At 42.2% G+C, this 17,247-nt stretch overlaps 1 protein-coding gene across 5 annotated transcripts in view; it reads left to right on the forward strand.

The window, feature by feature from the left end:
* Positions 1 to 17,247, forward strand: part of COL8A1 (collagen type VIII alpha 1 chain) — a 193,869-nt gene that overhangs the window by 75,900 nt on the left and 100,722 nt on the right. For 3 of the 5 annotated variants that reach the window (XM_069204889.1, XM_069204893.1, XM_069204890.1), the window contains one exon: positions 4,387 to 4,500. In XM_069204889.1, coding sequence (XP_069060990.1) covers positions 4,387 to 4,500 — 114 coding nt within the window. Of the gene's footprint in view, positions 1 to 952; positions 1,071 to 4,386; positions 4,501 to 17,247 lie in introns of all 5 variants that reach the window. The other 2 variants (XM_069204892.1, XM_069204891.1) reach the window with 1 other exon arrangement.

The following is a 17,247-nucleotide window of genomic DNA, read 5'->3' on the forward strand; positions in this document are numbered from 1 at the left end:
GGCGGAGGGGGTTAATCCGTCCCAAATGTGACAGATATCCTGCCCACCATATTACGGGTTCCATAGGGTATAATGAACTCGTAATACGGCAGGTGGGATATCCGTCATCAGGCCCATAATTTCCCCGTGCCTAAAAAAATTTAATGTGACCTTATGTAATGTAACCGGTGCTCATGTAAAGGGCTCCAATACCTTCAGGATGTCTTCATGAGACCCAAAACTGCAAAAAAAAACATCTAGGAAGTATATTATTGTTCACCCCTTGTTTGCCATGGTTGTATTTGTGGTGTGTCGGATGTACTTGCCAATGCTTGACTAATATATTAAGTTGTGTGCCCATGTTCCTGTCCTCCTGCATGCATCTAGTCCCTAGAGAAGTAGGGTATAACATGGGGTTAGAGGCAGGAACAATTAGCTGTCCCCCCTTGCCAGACATGTTTCCACGCACTTCTCCTTAGATTCCCCATCCAACTGAAATTTAGTGTAAAGCAAAGTGCCATGTCTGGTTTTGAATCATCATCTAGACCTTTTCTTGCAAGTAACTGATCCAGCTCTGGCCAGAGAAGAACTCTTTAGAGCAGACTGTGGCCTGGAAAGCATGATTGGGGGCTACCTCTCATTGAGAACTAGACTACCTGCCCCTCTATATCCTGTGTTTTATTCTCTGAGCAGGAACTGTTTTCACAAAGTGCAAGATAGCAGTGTTCCCTCAAAATGACTGCAATGGGTCTGCAATGGTTCTGAGTCCATCCAAAACTACGATGCCCCATACTATGAATCGTTCACCACAAGTGTTTGGTGGAACGCTTAACTTGATTGGGCATTTGAAAAAGCCAACTGCCTCAGTCACTGAATATATGAAGTATAGCTGTATTACTGCTTTATTAAAATAACTCTGCACTCCAAGAAGGTGAGAACTAGACACAGAATCTGTGATTTCCTCTCTTTCTAGGGTTCGGAGTATACTCCTACCCCTCAGATCAAACTCTGCTGCTGCTGAAAGGTTCAGGAGAGAGAATCTACTGCGCAGTCAAAGAACAATTTCAGCACGAACATCTTGCCAAGAAGAGGTAATAGAAGCCAAGACAGTCGAGTATGAGAACTGTGAACCACTGCTCAGCTCACCAGTGTGCATCATTGCGTGCTATCTGAAGTGGGTGCGCTTCCTCCTGTTTTTGAGCCAGATGTTAGTGAGAGGTGTGTGCAACTGAACCTTGCCTCACTGTATCCGGCTTCTGTTCCTGATGATCATGAAAGTCATTTGCATGTGATCCTTGCATTGGCACATTGTACTTTTGCATCCATTGACCGGCTTCGGAAGCCTGCATTGCCACATCATTTCTCGTAATAATTCTACGTGGCCTGTGTACCCCAGCCTTTATGCGCTATATGTTTTCTTCATGTGTTGAAAACCGTACATGGCTTAAAATATGTGCACCATATTATTTTCCCAAGTTACATTTGAGTGTGTGAGGACCATATGCGCCTCACCTGGAGGTGCTGCTGGCCCCGGGCTTCGTGGGTGGGCATTGGTACCTACCAAATTTGTTGCTAATGTCCCCCGCTTCTTAGCTGTTGTCGCAATCAGCAGCCTTATGTAGATGTGCGACCGCTGCCCATCTCACTGTTCCCAGTTGCAGCCCTTCAGAAGGGCAGCAAGGTCTGGTGTAAACCTGTTCTAAACTTGAATCGACTGCATCACACTGTGCTAAACTGGTATCATACTGTGCTAAAATGTCTACAAGAAAGCACTGTACTATGTTAGACACTGGCCATTATCTCCATGAATGAAAACCTTGTTATGTGCACAACCGTAGAGTTTAGTTTATTTGAAGAAAAATAGTGGCAGGTTGGCAATTATAGTTCTAGCACACCCAATTGTGCCTATGTGGAAAATTCAGCAGTGACCCTATAAATAATTGTCCAGATGATGTTTGGTAGAAAATAGAACCTTTCTGATATTCTCTCATCGGCTGCACACAGTTGCATATAAGTATGTGGTCGCGTTTAATTCAGGTTAAAATCAAGTGTGACTCCTCAATTTAGGAATTAGTCTCTCAAGTCAAAGAACGGATGGCCTGATTTACCTTTTCATGGACGGTTCCCCGACAATCAGGGTAGTGGAACACATTACCTCCGCCATCCTGATGCGTCTGTGAAATTTAGAAATAACCACCGGCCCAGTGGTCATCACTGTACATTAGAAAGGAACCAATGTCACAGAGTTTCCTTTCAATGTTCAGAAAGTCTGGTGGATGGCTGCGTTCGGTTTTGGTGGCGTTGAACAAACTTTTAAAAAGTTTTTGTTTTTCTGAAACAAATTTATAAAGGAAGAATTTGGCTCAGAAAACAAACTAATGACCACCACGCCCTGGGACCTTTCTTCCAGTGTTGGGTCATTGTTATTTTTTCTGTCTCTAGGCACCAGTTTTTACCTGGCAGTGACGGACAGGAAAAAAAGACACTACACTGCAAGGGCGGCTCCTCCGCTACAACGGAGGAGCACCCTCCCCCCCCCCAGCAGCAGCATCTTCAAAACATTTATAGTAAAAACATAATAAACTCCATTTATTATGCTTTTACTATAAAAGGGACAGGCTCATGGGCGAGACAGGGACAGAGGGGAGTGCACAGCACTCCCCCCTCAGTGCGCATGTATCTTTGGCCGTCTGTCTCGGGCCGGCCAAACACACATGCGCACTAGGCTCTCTCCAACCTGGCACTGCGTTGTCAGGTTGGAGAGAGCAGGCAGAGGGTCCCACTTTGCCTTGGGGCACCCTAGCTGGACGCTCCGTCCAATCCTACTGCTGTCTTCATGCTGCTGGCAGCATGAAAGCGGTGGTAGGATTGGACATAGGGCAGGCTAGGAGCTTGTGCCTGCAATGCAAGACGGAGCAGAACAGATGGGAATGGTGTAGAAAAAAGTTAAGTTTTTTAAATTTATTTATTTTTGGGTCCCCTGCCACATGCCACGCCACCCAGCCCCTTTTCCCTCCCAAGAGCCTCACCTGCTACACGTCCATCTAAATAGAGCAGGTGGTGCAATGTCAATCCTTTGGCGACCCCAATCTGTTAGGCTGATAGAGTAAGTTTTATGGAGGTAGAGCCAACGGCAGCCGCTGTGCTGGATTTATCACACCCTCTCACACGTTTCTGCTTTTCAGGAATTGCCAGGCCACATTGGATTTTTAAATTGTTCTGAATGATTTAGCACTCACTTTGGATATTTGTTATATTAATCTAACTCAGAAGTCCACCTTTTAGGCATCAGTTTTTATCAGATTAAAGGATTACCAAGTGGAAGCCTGGTGAGTCTAACAACCCTTCAGTCTTCCACATGAATGCAGTGGTTGGTTTTAAGAAATGTACGATTGCATGATGATTAATCTCTTGTATCCTTGGGCCTTTCTCAATGTTGAGCATTCTTCTGCCAGATAGAAAAATGCTCTTGTTGGGTGCTTTGGAAAAACGTGGCATACCAGGCACCCATCCTGACTCATGACATCTGTGGAGCTGCCACTAAGCTAACGCTTAAGGCTCTGTTCAGCTTGAGGGTCCAGGTTGGTTACATGTCACCCTCCCACACATCCTCCCTAAATAGGAGCTTTCTTTCCTTTTCTGCTAAAAATACTGAAACAAGATGCCTGTTGTGTTGAGGTAGAGGTTCACAGGACTCAGTTCAAGATGGTAATAATCAATAGACCCATAATGGAAACCAAAATCTCATTAAAAACTGTTTCCTTTTTTAGAGAATGAGGGGACAGAGTGGCTACATATTGGACGAATAGTGTTGCTTTGCAACTGAGACATTTTTCCTTCTAAATTTTAAATGGTAAACAATACCTGATAGTAACCTTGCCCAGTCCGTACATATAACTAAACCAGACGGAAGCACCTTCTAGCAGCCCCCACCCATGTCTTGATGACCAGAAGGGATGTTCCTGGAATACCAGAGAATCCTCAAAGCCTGGTGGAGGACCAGCAACATGCCTTCCTGTGCACAAGTTGATGTGAGACTGAGGATTTAGGCATTAGGTCACATTGAATGCCCGCATACTCCGCACTCACAGTCACAAAACAAATAATTATCCAGTTAGCCCATCAAGGATCGCAAGGGGTGTAAGTATCCAGTAAGTTCCATTCAGAGAGTGTGGTGGAACCTGTGAGCGGCAGTACATGGTTCATGAACATAGAAATGTCAATGTATCCCAATTTTATGATAATTCAGAATTTGTATTTTATAATGTATGTGGCTTCTTTTGTGGGCCAGTATAGCAAGCACTTTTCAGTTATTTTCTCTGGTATCAAAGCAACATGTATGCTCTGAGATGAGTAAAAACCCAATAATGAGGGCTGTCAAATTAACTCATTCTGTTATTTCCTTAGGCGCTGATTTGCAAACAACTGAAATTGGTGTGTCTACCTGAAAAGTCCGTGAATTCCAGGCCTGGGCGTTTGGAAAATAGGTGCATTGTTCTACCCAGCGGCCAAAGATTTATTGTGAGTATTTACTGTCGCCATTACAGGCAAATATATAGTCTTGAATTGAATTATCACATCCTGTAAAGTTCAATGAATCTGAGATATGACAGGCACTCAATGAGACGCAACAGTTCAAAGTAGTCACTGCAACACAGTCACGTGAAGGTTTGTCGCCAATAGAGAGCTGTTTTTCACTATCTAACAAGTTTGATAGCAGTGATGAAAAAACACATGAATGCATACAATGAACACTGTAAAGCAGTGGTTCCCAACCTGTGGTCCGGGGACCCCTGGGGGTCAGCGAAACCTCCTCAGGGGGTCCACGACTGCTTAGAAAATTAAATAATATTAACACTCTAGGTCCCCAGCTTTCAGTAATGACTCAGTGGGGGTTCCCGGAATCCAATAAAGATTCAGTGGAGGTCCTCAGGCTCTAGTAATGACAAAGTGGGGGTCCACAGAAGTCAAAAGGTTGGGAACCACTGCTGTAAAGGGTACGTAACTTCTGTGTACATTGGATATTTGGGAACTAAGTAGCAAAAATGACTATCAATATCTCGGTTCGCCAGAGCAAATAAACACATGAAGATATGGCATCTCAAAAGACGCCATGCCAACACAAATCTAAATAGGTAATGTGCCCCATGGTGAAAAATAACAATAGAATCTATCAAAAATGGTTAGCCTTTTGGACATGGCCTCGAAGACTGAAAAGCTAGTTGAAAATCACTGTAGCCTGTTATGCAACTTCTAAGCAATAAAATTGTGCTTGTGTGTATTATGTTTTGCTGGTCATCCACAATCTATATGTTTTTATTTCTAGTCCATTAGATGGTACATAACATACCAAAGGACTTATAGTTGTTTGCTATGTAAACAGAGATGAATATACATGCAACCTGAGAAGGGCCCATTTTGTTCATATTGTTGGTGACGTGACAGATTCATCAAGACTTTTCTGGTAATCATGACTCCGGGAAATCCAGGAGTACGTCACAAATAAGTGACACCTATGGAGCAAGGTATCAGTATTTACAGAAAGTACTTTGTGAATTTACGGTACAAACATGGTCTGCACACTAATTGATTAGGATCCACACTTTCATTGAATCAAATCCAGAAGTTCATAGAAGAGGATCTGCGCACTCAATGAAAGAAGATTTATACTTTTAATAATCAATAGCTGCTTAATCAGCAACAGTGGTAGCGTTATGACTGTAGGTTCAACAAAATGTTTAGAAGATTAAATGTATTTCTCAGTACAATAAAAAGTATTTGTTGATCTTCCCCAGGAAAATGATTGTGTTTTTGTGAATTTCCCCTACTGGCTTTTTCAAATTCCAGTTTTGCATGTTCTACACTACTTTGTCGACGTCATCCTCTACTTTCATTCTTGAATGGTCCTTTTGTGTGGTTGGTTAAAACACTAACGTTTGCCCAGTTCTGCAACGATTCTATGATTATTTTTTATAACTACTTGAAAGAATTATTGAATTCCATTCCAGTGAAATGTTTGAAATATCTTCCAAACTGAAAGAAGGAGAAAGGCAGAGTATCGTTTTGCTAAATATTTAATACCACAAGAAGGCATTTTATGAATTGTAAAATCAGACAGCAGTATAAGATCAAAATAATGCACTAAATAGGCTCACAGCTAGTCAGTAGCCACCAAGTAGAATCATAGCCAGAAGCCGAGTCGAGCCTCATCACAGATACAACCAGAATATAACCACAGCCTGTTTGTACAATATATGTGGAATGAAGTGATAAACTGCTGCTATAGCATGCATAATACCTAGGCACAGGATTTTGACGGGGATATCCACTCAAACTGAAAAGTTCACCTACCGAATGGATATTCCTTTTAAGTTAAGAAAGGGGGCAGAAAACAGCAAAGGGGCTTCTCTGCTATGGGTAAAGAGCTCCAACCCCCTCCCCCACCAGCAGTATCAGCTGCCAAACTTCTACTATGAAACGTTTATTATCAATTTATAGTAAAAGGAGTGGGGCCACTCAGAGCACATGTATGTTTGGCCGGCCAAACACACATGCACACTGGGCACTCTCCAACCCAGCAATACAGGTACTGCGTTGCTGCGTTGCTGTGTTGGAGACAGTAGGCGAGACTTTCACTCTGTCTCAGGGTGCGGTCCAATCCTAATGCTGCTTTCATGCTGCCAACAGCATGAAAGCAGCATAAAGATTGGATGCAGGCCAGGCTGGGAGCCTGTGCCTGCTGTAGAGGAGAGGAGCGGAGTGGAGCAGATCACCGGCACGGCGAGTAAGGTAAATGTTTTTAATTAATATATTTATTTTTGTTTTATCGTCCCCCCACTCCCACCCCACTCTGCGCTGCCTTCCCCTTTTCCCTCCCCCAAAACGGTAGGAAAACAATCATGACAATAATGCAAAGCATCAGGGAACTGTGTGGAGTGCACAAAAGTTTAGAAATCACTTTCTAACTCTGCAAGCTGTGATCAGTATATCAACATAATGTAGCCATAAGTGACTGTACAGTTTGAGAAAAAGGAAAGATTACTCCACAAATGTTATATCGGTGTCTCAGAAGGGGCTCCTTCGTGTGAATTTATATCCACTGTGAGGAAACCAATGAAAATGCAGGGCAAGTCCATTACTCTGATAACTCTAATTCATGGGTACTCACAAACAGTTTTCCAGGGGCAACCCAGTATGGTCTGTGATGTAATTGAGGGCAGCATTAATGCCCGTAGGGTGGCGGGCTGGAGGTTCAGGGTAGGGGGTTAGTGGTAGTTAGGTGGCTGTTGGGGAATTGAAGTGTATACATCTAGGGCATCATTTACGAGTCCCTTGCACCACCGGAGCGTCACTTTTAGCGACTCTCTGGGGGCGCTGTGCCCTGCTCCATATCTACAAGGTGGCTTTAAGCCAAATTTTATGGCTTTACGTGACCTTGTAAATATGGGCCGCCCAACGCAGTTTTCTGCGACAAAGAGTATTACTGTGAGACTACCCACACAACACCCATTGCTTTTTGATGGTGCCCCAGATATACAAGAAATAGTAAACCCGAGCCAGCACCAAAAACTAACGCCACCCAAGGGCAGGCGTTAGAGTGGGGCAACTAGGAGAAATACTTTTATTGCTCCTCGTTTTTGCTCTTTCTATGTGCGCTGCATACTGCGGCGTATCTCTAGGTATCCCTTCCCGCACATAAACATTCACCCCTGCAACAGAGGCATCCTTGCACCATGGTACAAGGGTGGCTGTGTTTGTGCTAGGCAGCTGATTTTGCACCAGCGAAGGGGGAAACACAGGGATGAGCTGTATTCTTGTAAATACAGCGCATCCCTGCGACTTGGAAATGACGCACCTCAGCGCAGCAATGTTGCTTGCGGCACCGTGCAGCACCATTGCCTATTAAATGAGGCCCCTAGTGCCTGAATTGCACAATGTGAGACAAGTAACTTGAGTATAAATCATAGCTTCTCCACTTAACCAAATTGTGTGATGCTAGGCAATTGTTTTATTTCACTTTACCTCCCTTTTTCCTTTTGTCTTCATTATCACATATGAGGACCTTGGAAGACATGACTTCAGGATGTGCGCTGTACAAAACTTTCTGTGTCTGATTTACTAAGCTATAATGTTGTTCATGTATAATAGAAACCCAGGCCTCCCAAAGAGTTCAAATAACAACCGACTTGTCTCTTAGTTTACAATTCACATTGTCAGGGTTGTGGGAGGAATGAAAGTTTCTCAATTCATGTTTGAAAACTTTAACATAAAAAAGCCAATCCTTCTCAATGCACCGGTATAATCTTGGGTCTTAAGGTAAAACGGTTCTGCATGTTAATAAAATGCACTTTTTGAATTTCCAAACAGACTTTATCATACTTTTATACTTTTGCTGCAAGATGCCCATTCATGAAGGGTTTTTAAAATTAAGAGGTACAGCACACCCTAGTTACTTGCTTTCTTCAAATTCATTTAGCCTTTTAATTGCCCGTTTAACATTTTTAGTGTTAGTGCTGAGTCGGGTAAACAGCAGCACAGTGCTGCTGTTGACCAGGGGGCCGCAGGTAAAGGTCAGGAGGGCCGCATGCGGACCTCGGGCCGTACTCTGAGTATCACTGCTCTAACTCTATGCAGGTGGATTTTCCATGGGGAAACTCTGAATAGCATAGGGTTAGGTTCCAGTTCCCTAGAGCAGATCTTCTATACAAAAGGTGAGACTTCCAGCACCCTCTCTTGTACAGCACGGGAAATATTAAATCTGACACAGGAGCAACTTATTTCTTCTCACTTTCATTAGAAGTGTATTTGTGAATGTGGCTTTAAGTGAAAGAGCGTAATGAAATGTATTTGTTAAGCTGTTAATGCCCTCTAATGCAGTCTTCGAATCTTTACTGAGAGCTGCATTATATAATACAGTGGCAGATGATGAACAATGTGGCAAATGTGGCAAATCTATAATTACGCCAAAATCACAGCGGCCGCACATATCTATAGCCCTGATTATATTCCTAGCAGTCATATGCGGCATTTTTTTATGTGAGTATTTCATTTGCATTAATGGTGTTATGGTGGGATCTACATTGGTCAGCAAGAACATCAAACACAACATATCTTTCTTTTTTTATCTTTGGTACGTTTTACCATTATTTTCTCACACTATTGCTATTTGTGTTTCTACCCTATATGTATCTGGGTATGTTTTTCATTATTGCATGCCCCAGATCAGATAGTTTAATTTTCAAGTATTTATAATTGTGATAATTTGACTTTCATGTTCACAAAGATTTGGCTGTGAATATGCTGTGACCTTTTATTGTAGTTCTTTCTACTTAGTGCTGAATTTCAGGAGTAAGCTAGGAGTACAATTGGCATTATTCTGGGATTAAGGAGTTAGCCGACAGTGCTTGAACAGTATGTTATTTATAACAGGGCTAATACATTATGCCTAATGCCTGGGTACCTGGGTTGCAGTATTGCAGTGTGAAAAACCAAAACTGTGGTTCCTTCAGGTGCATTTAGGTGTCAAAGAAATGCTTATCTATGAGATAAACTGGACACACTGGCCACATGAACATATGCAATTTATATTTAGATGACTGTATGTGTTTATGTGTCTATTGTGTGTACACTAACACATAGGTATCTTGGTAACTACTGGCAATTATTTTTATTCTTTTTGGGTCCTGTGGTGACCAATTCATTTACCCTCGTGATTGTTAAATTAACAATTTAGGGCCTGAACACAAGAGACTCATTAAATTGTGACCCATGCACAACCAAGTGGTGCAACGTGTATTGCATCCGGTAATTACAAGGTGCAATAAAGCTCTCACTCTTGTTACATTTTGGCAGGTCAAATCTGCCAGAATCTAACAAGGGAAAAAGGCACCAAATCCACGTTATGCTCCATAAATTTTGAAAAAGCAATAACTATTGCATGCAATAAATGCAGAACTCCATGGTGTAAGATCTTTATCAGATGCAACAATAATCATGTCATAAACGTACTTGATGGGACTACTGTTTTCTACTTTTTCAAAAGTATGTCACAGCTAAATATTTGTGAATTGGGCCCATATAGAATTGATTATATAGTCTACTGAGGCCCATATTTATGGGAAAATGAGGGAGCGCAATGCTGTGCCAAAATTAGTAGCGCCACGCTCTGTCATTTTCACAATGCGGGGATGCACCGTATTTAAGTGAATACGGCACACCCCTGTGTTGTCCCCTGCGCTGGTGCTAAATTTAGCTCCCAGCATCAAAGCAGGCATCGGTGCACCATCTTGCAAGGATGTCTGCATTGAGGGTTGTGATTGTTTATGTGCTCCTTCCCGCACATAGATAATCACTAATGGTGCTTTGGCACTTCTGTGTGAAGCGCCACAGCGTCATTTTCAAAAGATTGCCCACAGCAACACACATTGCACACCCCTCTGACGCAGATAACTGTGTCTGAGGGGCCCATATTTACAAGGAGGTGTAACGCCACTTTTTGTGGCGTTACACCTCCTTGAAAATAGGGAGCAAAGGTTAGTGCCACTGTGACGCTCCAGTGGCGCTAGTGGCTCATAAATATGCCCTTCAGTGTGACACTCATCCCCATGTCAACATATTTTAAAGTTTTGTCCGTCTCACAGAGATGAATCTGTGGGCCATATTTTTAAACACATTTGAGGATTTAAGTTCAACATAATTGTATGAAAAAAGTTGTGGGCATAAAGTTACGTCACAAGATGATAAATGGTGGACTTATACCCTCTCATATGGTATTTGCAGAGTCAGACTTTGCACCATTGGGGTGTACATTTCACATTACTAAGGCCAGGAAGATTGATCAACATTTCTTAGGGGGTCCACCAGCAGACGTTAGTGAGCACCTACTAACCTGTATGTTTGTGCGTAATTACCAGCATTTTCAAGGTACTTTTTGATCAAGACATCATTCCCATAATTATTCCTGCCTCGGGCAAGGACAGCAAATGCTTTGCAGCAGAGGAATATGGAAGAAAACACCCCTCCCCACAAGAACATTTATGGGGGTGTAGAGGAAAAATGTGCCCTAAAAATCATTCACCATGACAACAAAAGGGGAAAGCACACTTTGTGCCTTCTTCCTTCATGCAAGTTATAAGCGGTTGAGTACTTTTGGCTATCAACAAGTTCTGGAATTCTTTTTTCTTCATTTCAGAATTCTTTTATTACATTTTCGTAAGACAAAAAAACAGAAACAATTATCTGCCGGAGTGGGGTCGGATAACAGAGTCATGGGGTACACATCGGTGATAGTTGTATAGGCAAGATAGTTGTATAGGCAAGAGCATTATTGATAACAAGACGGTCTACAATATAGGAAACCCTAAGGAATATGGCTAGTATCTAAAAGAAAAGAGGAAAACATAACATAAATATATAAAAGAGAAGGATAGAAAGAACATTACAGGGATGGGCACCGAGTGGGGGGAGTAAAAAAGGCAATAGGAGGGTAAATGGAGAAGGAAATTAGAGAGTAGGTGGATGGGAGGGGAGAAAGGGAAGGGTATAGGAAAGGGAAAGGGAAAAAGGGGATAAAGGATGAGCATCCGAGGAAGGTGACATGATATCTCATGGGGCGCATGTTATTAGAAAGGTCAATAGATGATAAGTAGTACATAAAATTGAGCAGATATGGAACATAGAAAGACTTAATAGTGATATGAGGTCAGAGTCGTATAAATCCAATCTTGTCCAGATTTTGTATTTCTTCTGTCAGGTTAGTCTAAAAAAGTGAGCAAGTCTAACAGAACCTCAAGAAATTCACAAGTGTATTCTAAATGTTGAATCAACTCTAGGGAAGTAAATTTCAGGCTTTATTTCTTGCAATGTTCAGAATCACTTTATGCCATTCTATTTCTCACTTGCACATCCACGGTACTCAACAGATGCAGATCTCATGGCAGATGGACCACACGGGAAAGGGTGAAAAGCTAATTTTCTAAAGCACTCATTTTCATTCCATTCTTTCAAATACCTTTAGAGTTTTCCCATCTCTTCACCTTACAATAAAATAGATATTTTAAACGAAACTAGAACCCATTTAACATGGTTTATTATTTAATTATGTTCCTGAATAAAGAACTGAAATATTTACAGACTGAAGATAAAAAAAAAACTTTAAGTTATGTGTTTATGAAAATTAGTTTGATTTATATGTCAGACGCTGCATAATTTTATGATAATAAGCAGTGAATACAAAAGAAATCCCAGATACTGGGTCTTTTCATTTTATAAGTTGGTTTAGTAGATTGTAAATATATAGGCTGTGGTTTACAATATATCACTTAGACAATCGAAAGTGAGCCAAAACATATATTTCTCTGGGTTATGAAGCACAAGGTCTACCACAAGCCGAGCCATGGCTAATGCAGCAGATGTAATTTCACTGGGGCCCAGGGGTCTGAGAGGCTCTCTACATCCCAATTGCACTTGTCATTTACTCCTCAATAGGGGTAAGGGGGCATTACACTAGCGTGCATTAGGACCCTTGCTATTATGCCACTGGAGTCTACCTCAGAGACAAAGGCTCTGATCTGAAGATTTTTGAAGAAGACACTTCCTCGCTATGGCGAAAGAGTACCCTCTGCCAAATTTAAGGTTTGTCTGCTCTTTTTAGAGGTGGGCAGACCAACAGCATGTCAATGACAGAGCCTACAACAACCCCATCGCTGATAGACTCCTCCGACGGACCCATGGAGTATGTCAAAGATAAACCATCTGATCATCCACCGAATTTAAAGTGGGTCATTGGATGCCTCTTTTTGTTTTCTTGTTTTTGCTGTCCACCACTGCGAGGTAAACCCTGGTGGTGAGGGGATGTAAAAATAAAAAGCGATCCCCAGAGCAATGGAGAAAATTCCCATGGTGTGGAGGTCATTAGTTTCAATTTTCAAAAACAAACTCCCGATAAGGGAATTTGTTTTTGAAAAATGTTAACTTTTACAAAGTTTAATGGTCCGCCGCCATCTTTAATGGTGTCATCTGCCAAACTTCTACAACATTGACAGGAACTGCTGTGACGGTGATTCCTGCCAATGTTAACAGATGTCCAAAAGGCCAGTAGACATCTCTATATATGGGCCACTAGGTGTTTGTCAGAGCAACGGAGTAATTTACTTTGGACATTACTCCGTCCTACAAAGTCTAAATCAGGCCCAAAGTGTGGCGTGCATCGGCTGGCATAACTTAAAACTTGTGACAACTGAATTTTCAATTCTAAATATTTAAAGCCATTACTAGAAACCACATACGTATTGTTGAACAGGGGTTTCTAATAAAGTAGTATTCTCATTTTTTAGAACTAAAATGAAAGATGATGAAAGAGTATAGCAGACGACGTTAGGCAGACTATAAGACTGCGTTGATAAGGAATGGCTTGAAAGCACGACAACAAAAGAAGAAATATGTTAATTAAAAATATATTTTTTCAGTTGTGAAGTAGTGTTAAAAATCTGTTTTTATGAGTCAGGTGAGCTGTGTAGACCTTGATGGCACGAGGCTCACCAGGTAAATCCTTTCAAAACGTCGACAGCTCTGGTATGCATATTAATTAAGCTGCATCAGGAACAGCTGAATTGAAAATTATACACACTGATGCATATTATCTACTATGACGTACTGCTCACATCTAATAACACATTGTACCGTAAAAATAGTGTACCAATATGTCTTGAGTACATGAGATCATTTCCAGTCGAAATGTGTTTTATCCTAAAAAAGATTTCTCATGCCTCGGTCCATATTTTTTTAGGTTTTCATTTTTTACATGAAATATTTCCAAAGTTAAAATGTATTTATATGTCTGATAAAAGGCATTCAAAACATTCTCAAATATCCCACTCTACTAAGGTCTTCTTCACAAGCCCCCGATTGTTAACCTATGGGGGTTTCTCCTTTTGCTTGTCCTTCATTTTCTTTAACCCATTCTCTTGTCTATCTCTCTGCATTTCTCTTTCTGTATCCGTCTCTCTCTCATACCTCACTAGTGCTCCTTTTTCCTCTTCCCTGCATCAAACCCCTAAGACTGTATCTTGAGCATTGCACTGGTACAGAGATATTTGGATCCAAACATGGAAACTCCTACATGAGCCTAAGGCAATGGGGAGCATGTGGCTGGTGAATAGCTTGGCTGAGGTCCATTTGACACATTCTACAGCTGATGTACTCATGATCCATCCGACATCTCCCCATTACCTGCCCACCCCCGGCAATCGTTCAATCCACTTAGCTCAAGATGTCATTAGGTCTGAGACCAGCATTAGATCTTATGGCAGCGGGCCCCATGTTCTGAGTGAGTTCCATGATATAGTGGGTGCGGAGGCCCCACTGGCCTGCACCCTTCTGATTGAAAGGATGGAATGTCCTATTGCTGCCATAAACTACTTGCCAAAGGGATAATCGAGTGCAAAGTAATCTATGGTAAAGGAAGGACAAACATGGCCAACCCATTTCTTATACCTATTTTTTATTTTCTCCGGTTTGCATGGTAACTGAGAAAACCTGTCTCTCTCTTGTTCGTATGGGAGCGAGCATTGCACAAACATGGCCGGCTTCAATGAGGCCTATTTTCATCACCTCAGGTTTTCCCTAGCTCTTTCTTCGACATTCTTTCGGCCGCATCCATCTTCGCAGAGGGACATTGTGTTTGGAGAGCTGGCACCAAAACAAGCAGTGTTGTTTAAAAGGCGGGACCGGAGAGCTGATGGAACGAAGTCTTGATTTACTCGACGTTGAGCGGGCAAAGTTCACAGCGTTCAGTGAAAAAGCCTCCTGGAATGTGAAAACATCAGGGCTTGCAGCACAGGGAAAGAAATAGCCAGCTAGAGGTTAAATGATTTATGATGGATGTACATTATCTACGTGCATGGTTACGGAGTCAGAAAATGTTTAACACAAATGCAGAAAGTAAGTTTATTTAAGCAGTTGTCCTCTAAAAATATTCATTCGCTGATTATTGGAATAGGTTTGATCTCTAACCCTATATTCGCATCCTGTGCAATCCCTTTTGAAGACTTTCTTTTCTTTTGGGTTTCCATGTGGTCAACCACATATGTGCTTTGAATAGTTGGCACACTGAAGGAATTCCTTCAAGGAAAGTCTAAAAGGGAAGACTCTGTTTCTATTTTTTTGCCCCTTCCGACACCACTAACCATTGGCGACCGAAATTACAACAAAACCTAAACTCAATCCCACACACACCCTTAATTTGACAATGTGGGCCGAGGTTTGCTGAGAATTTCAAAAGGGATCTTGTTTCACTGAATGGAGTTTTAATACACATAATTATGGCCGTCTAATATTTCCCTAAAGCAAATTTCCTCAGGGTGAAAAAAACAGCTGGTTTACAAGGAAGTGAAGAGCTATGCGAGTCTGAAAGTGGCTGGTGATAAATACTGCTTCCCATTTCTCACAGAACTTTGTAAGTGTTAATCCAGTCAAGCTTTCCAAAACACCTTGAAGGTTCCGACAGGGGTTTCTCTTTACCGTAAACATAACCACCAGGAATTGCACAGTCACTCGCTCCCTACCTCAAGAGGACCACAAATTAATACCCCAAAAGCATGTAATTAGAAACAGAACGAAGACAGTGATTCGATACCTTCCTCCTTCCAAGGTGCAGTGAACATAAGCCTGGTTTGGTGTTAGAAGACGCAGGACATGCTAAATTGTGTGTGTCAGCATCTTCTCAAAATGGCCTCGACAGCAATTTCGTCCATAATGTGTTACTATGAAGATATCTAAGCAACGAACCATTTCACTGCAGGGTTCACGCCCGAGTGGAAATCAAGTGCAGTGCTTGGCAAATGTGTTCTACACCTGAAGTGTATCTTTGGTTTTTGAAGTACACTGGTAACAGGGCATGCCCCGGACTTTAGTCTCCTTTAAGCAGTTGCCCTCCACGAAATAATTTCGCCTGCCCTTTACATGGGAACTCCATCCCAGGTGTACCACAATGTGGCATGGGCATTCCCTAGATGCAGACAGATACTAAATGATTCAAATCGTGTAAATCAACCTTTGTATGCAAAAGATGTTTATGCTGAACGTTGTGCAATGCTAAACTGCATTGAGAAGCATAACCCAAACCCTTAGTCATCCCTGCAAAATGGCTCAGTGTGTTGGGAACAGTGCAAACAGCAGTAGAATGCCAGGCAAAGCCATAGCAATTAAAGTTATGCAAAGTAGCTCAACTTGGCTTAGTAATGTATTGTATTGTAATAGTATTTATATAGCGCTTTGTATGGGTAGTGCTGAATGGAAACAAGAACCAACAGTTAACATGAAAACTGCATGACATTTTCAGGCATAATGCATGTCATATTTACATGACTTAAACGAAAGTTACACATATTACGCAATTTACCACTGTCAGAAGCCCTTTCAGAGGGCCACAGGGCATGCAGTGGCTACTAGCACCAACTGTGGTGGTTGAAGCCTTTTTATCCTGAAGTCCTGGGGCCCGGTCTACTATGTATACTGAGCAGCTGGGACACAAATCCCTTCTGCACTTCACTTTCAGTGGTAGCTGTGGACAAGAAGTCAAAGGATCCTTTGGGGAAAATAGTAAATACAGGTTACTAAACACAACTCATACCTCAAAGGGCACACAATATTGTCAATAAATCAATTTATATGAAAAAGAAGTATTTTATTTTTAACTCTACACATTGAAAGACATCACATTCTTCCTTGCAGTGTGGTCAGTGTTATTGCCCATTCACTGACAGCCGCATCCAGGGTATTCTCACTAATAGTCCTTACTCAGGAGTCCCCTTTGACTATTATAAAATAGTCAAAAGTGCCTATGGTGGGGCATCACCTTCAGCAACGAGTCCTCCAGGGCCCGACAGGCCAGTTTCAAGTCTTGCCCACTCCAGCAGCACAAAAGCGTTCAGCACTTCAGTGGGTGCCCCACCGCAAGCACTTGCAAGCTCCATTCTTGTGTGGAAGAGTCAGGCTGTTGACAGTACAAGCAGAAGCACCCGGCAGGCACAGATTCGCTCCCAAGTGGTGCTGCCATCCTCAACAGCGATTGGAGGTGCTCCCAGCTTCAGTGGGTGCGGTAAGTCAAATTTTCCCCAAACAGGGGGTAGATCTTTGTGCTCCGGAAGGGTCCCAATGATAGAGCAAAGTCCTCTCAGCATCCTCCATAGTCAACAGGGTTGGTCAGGGGGCAGGCATTAATGCACAATTTCTTCGTGTAGGTCACAGCTTCAATTTTCCAGGGATGGC

This window comes from Pleurodeles waltl, chromosome 8, assembly GCF_031143425.1.
Source record: "Pleurodeles waltl isolate 20211129_DDA chromosome 8, aPleWal1.hap1.20221129, whole genome shotgun sequence".
Classification (NCBI taxonomy): Eukaryota; Metazoa; Chordata; class Amphibia; order Caudata; family Salamandridae; genus Pleurodeles; species Pleurodeles waltl.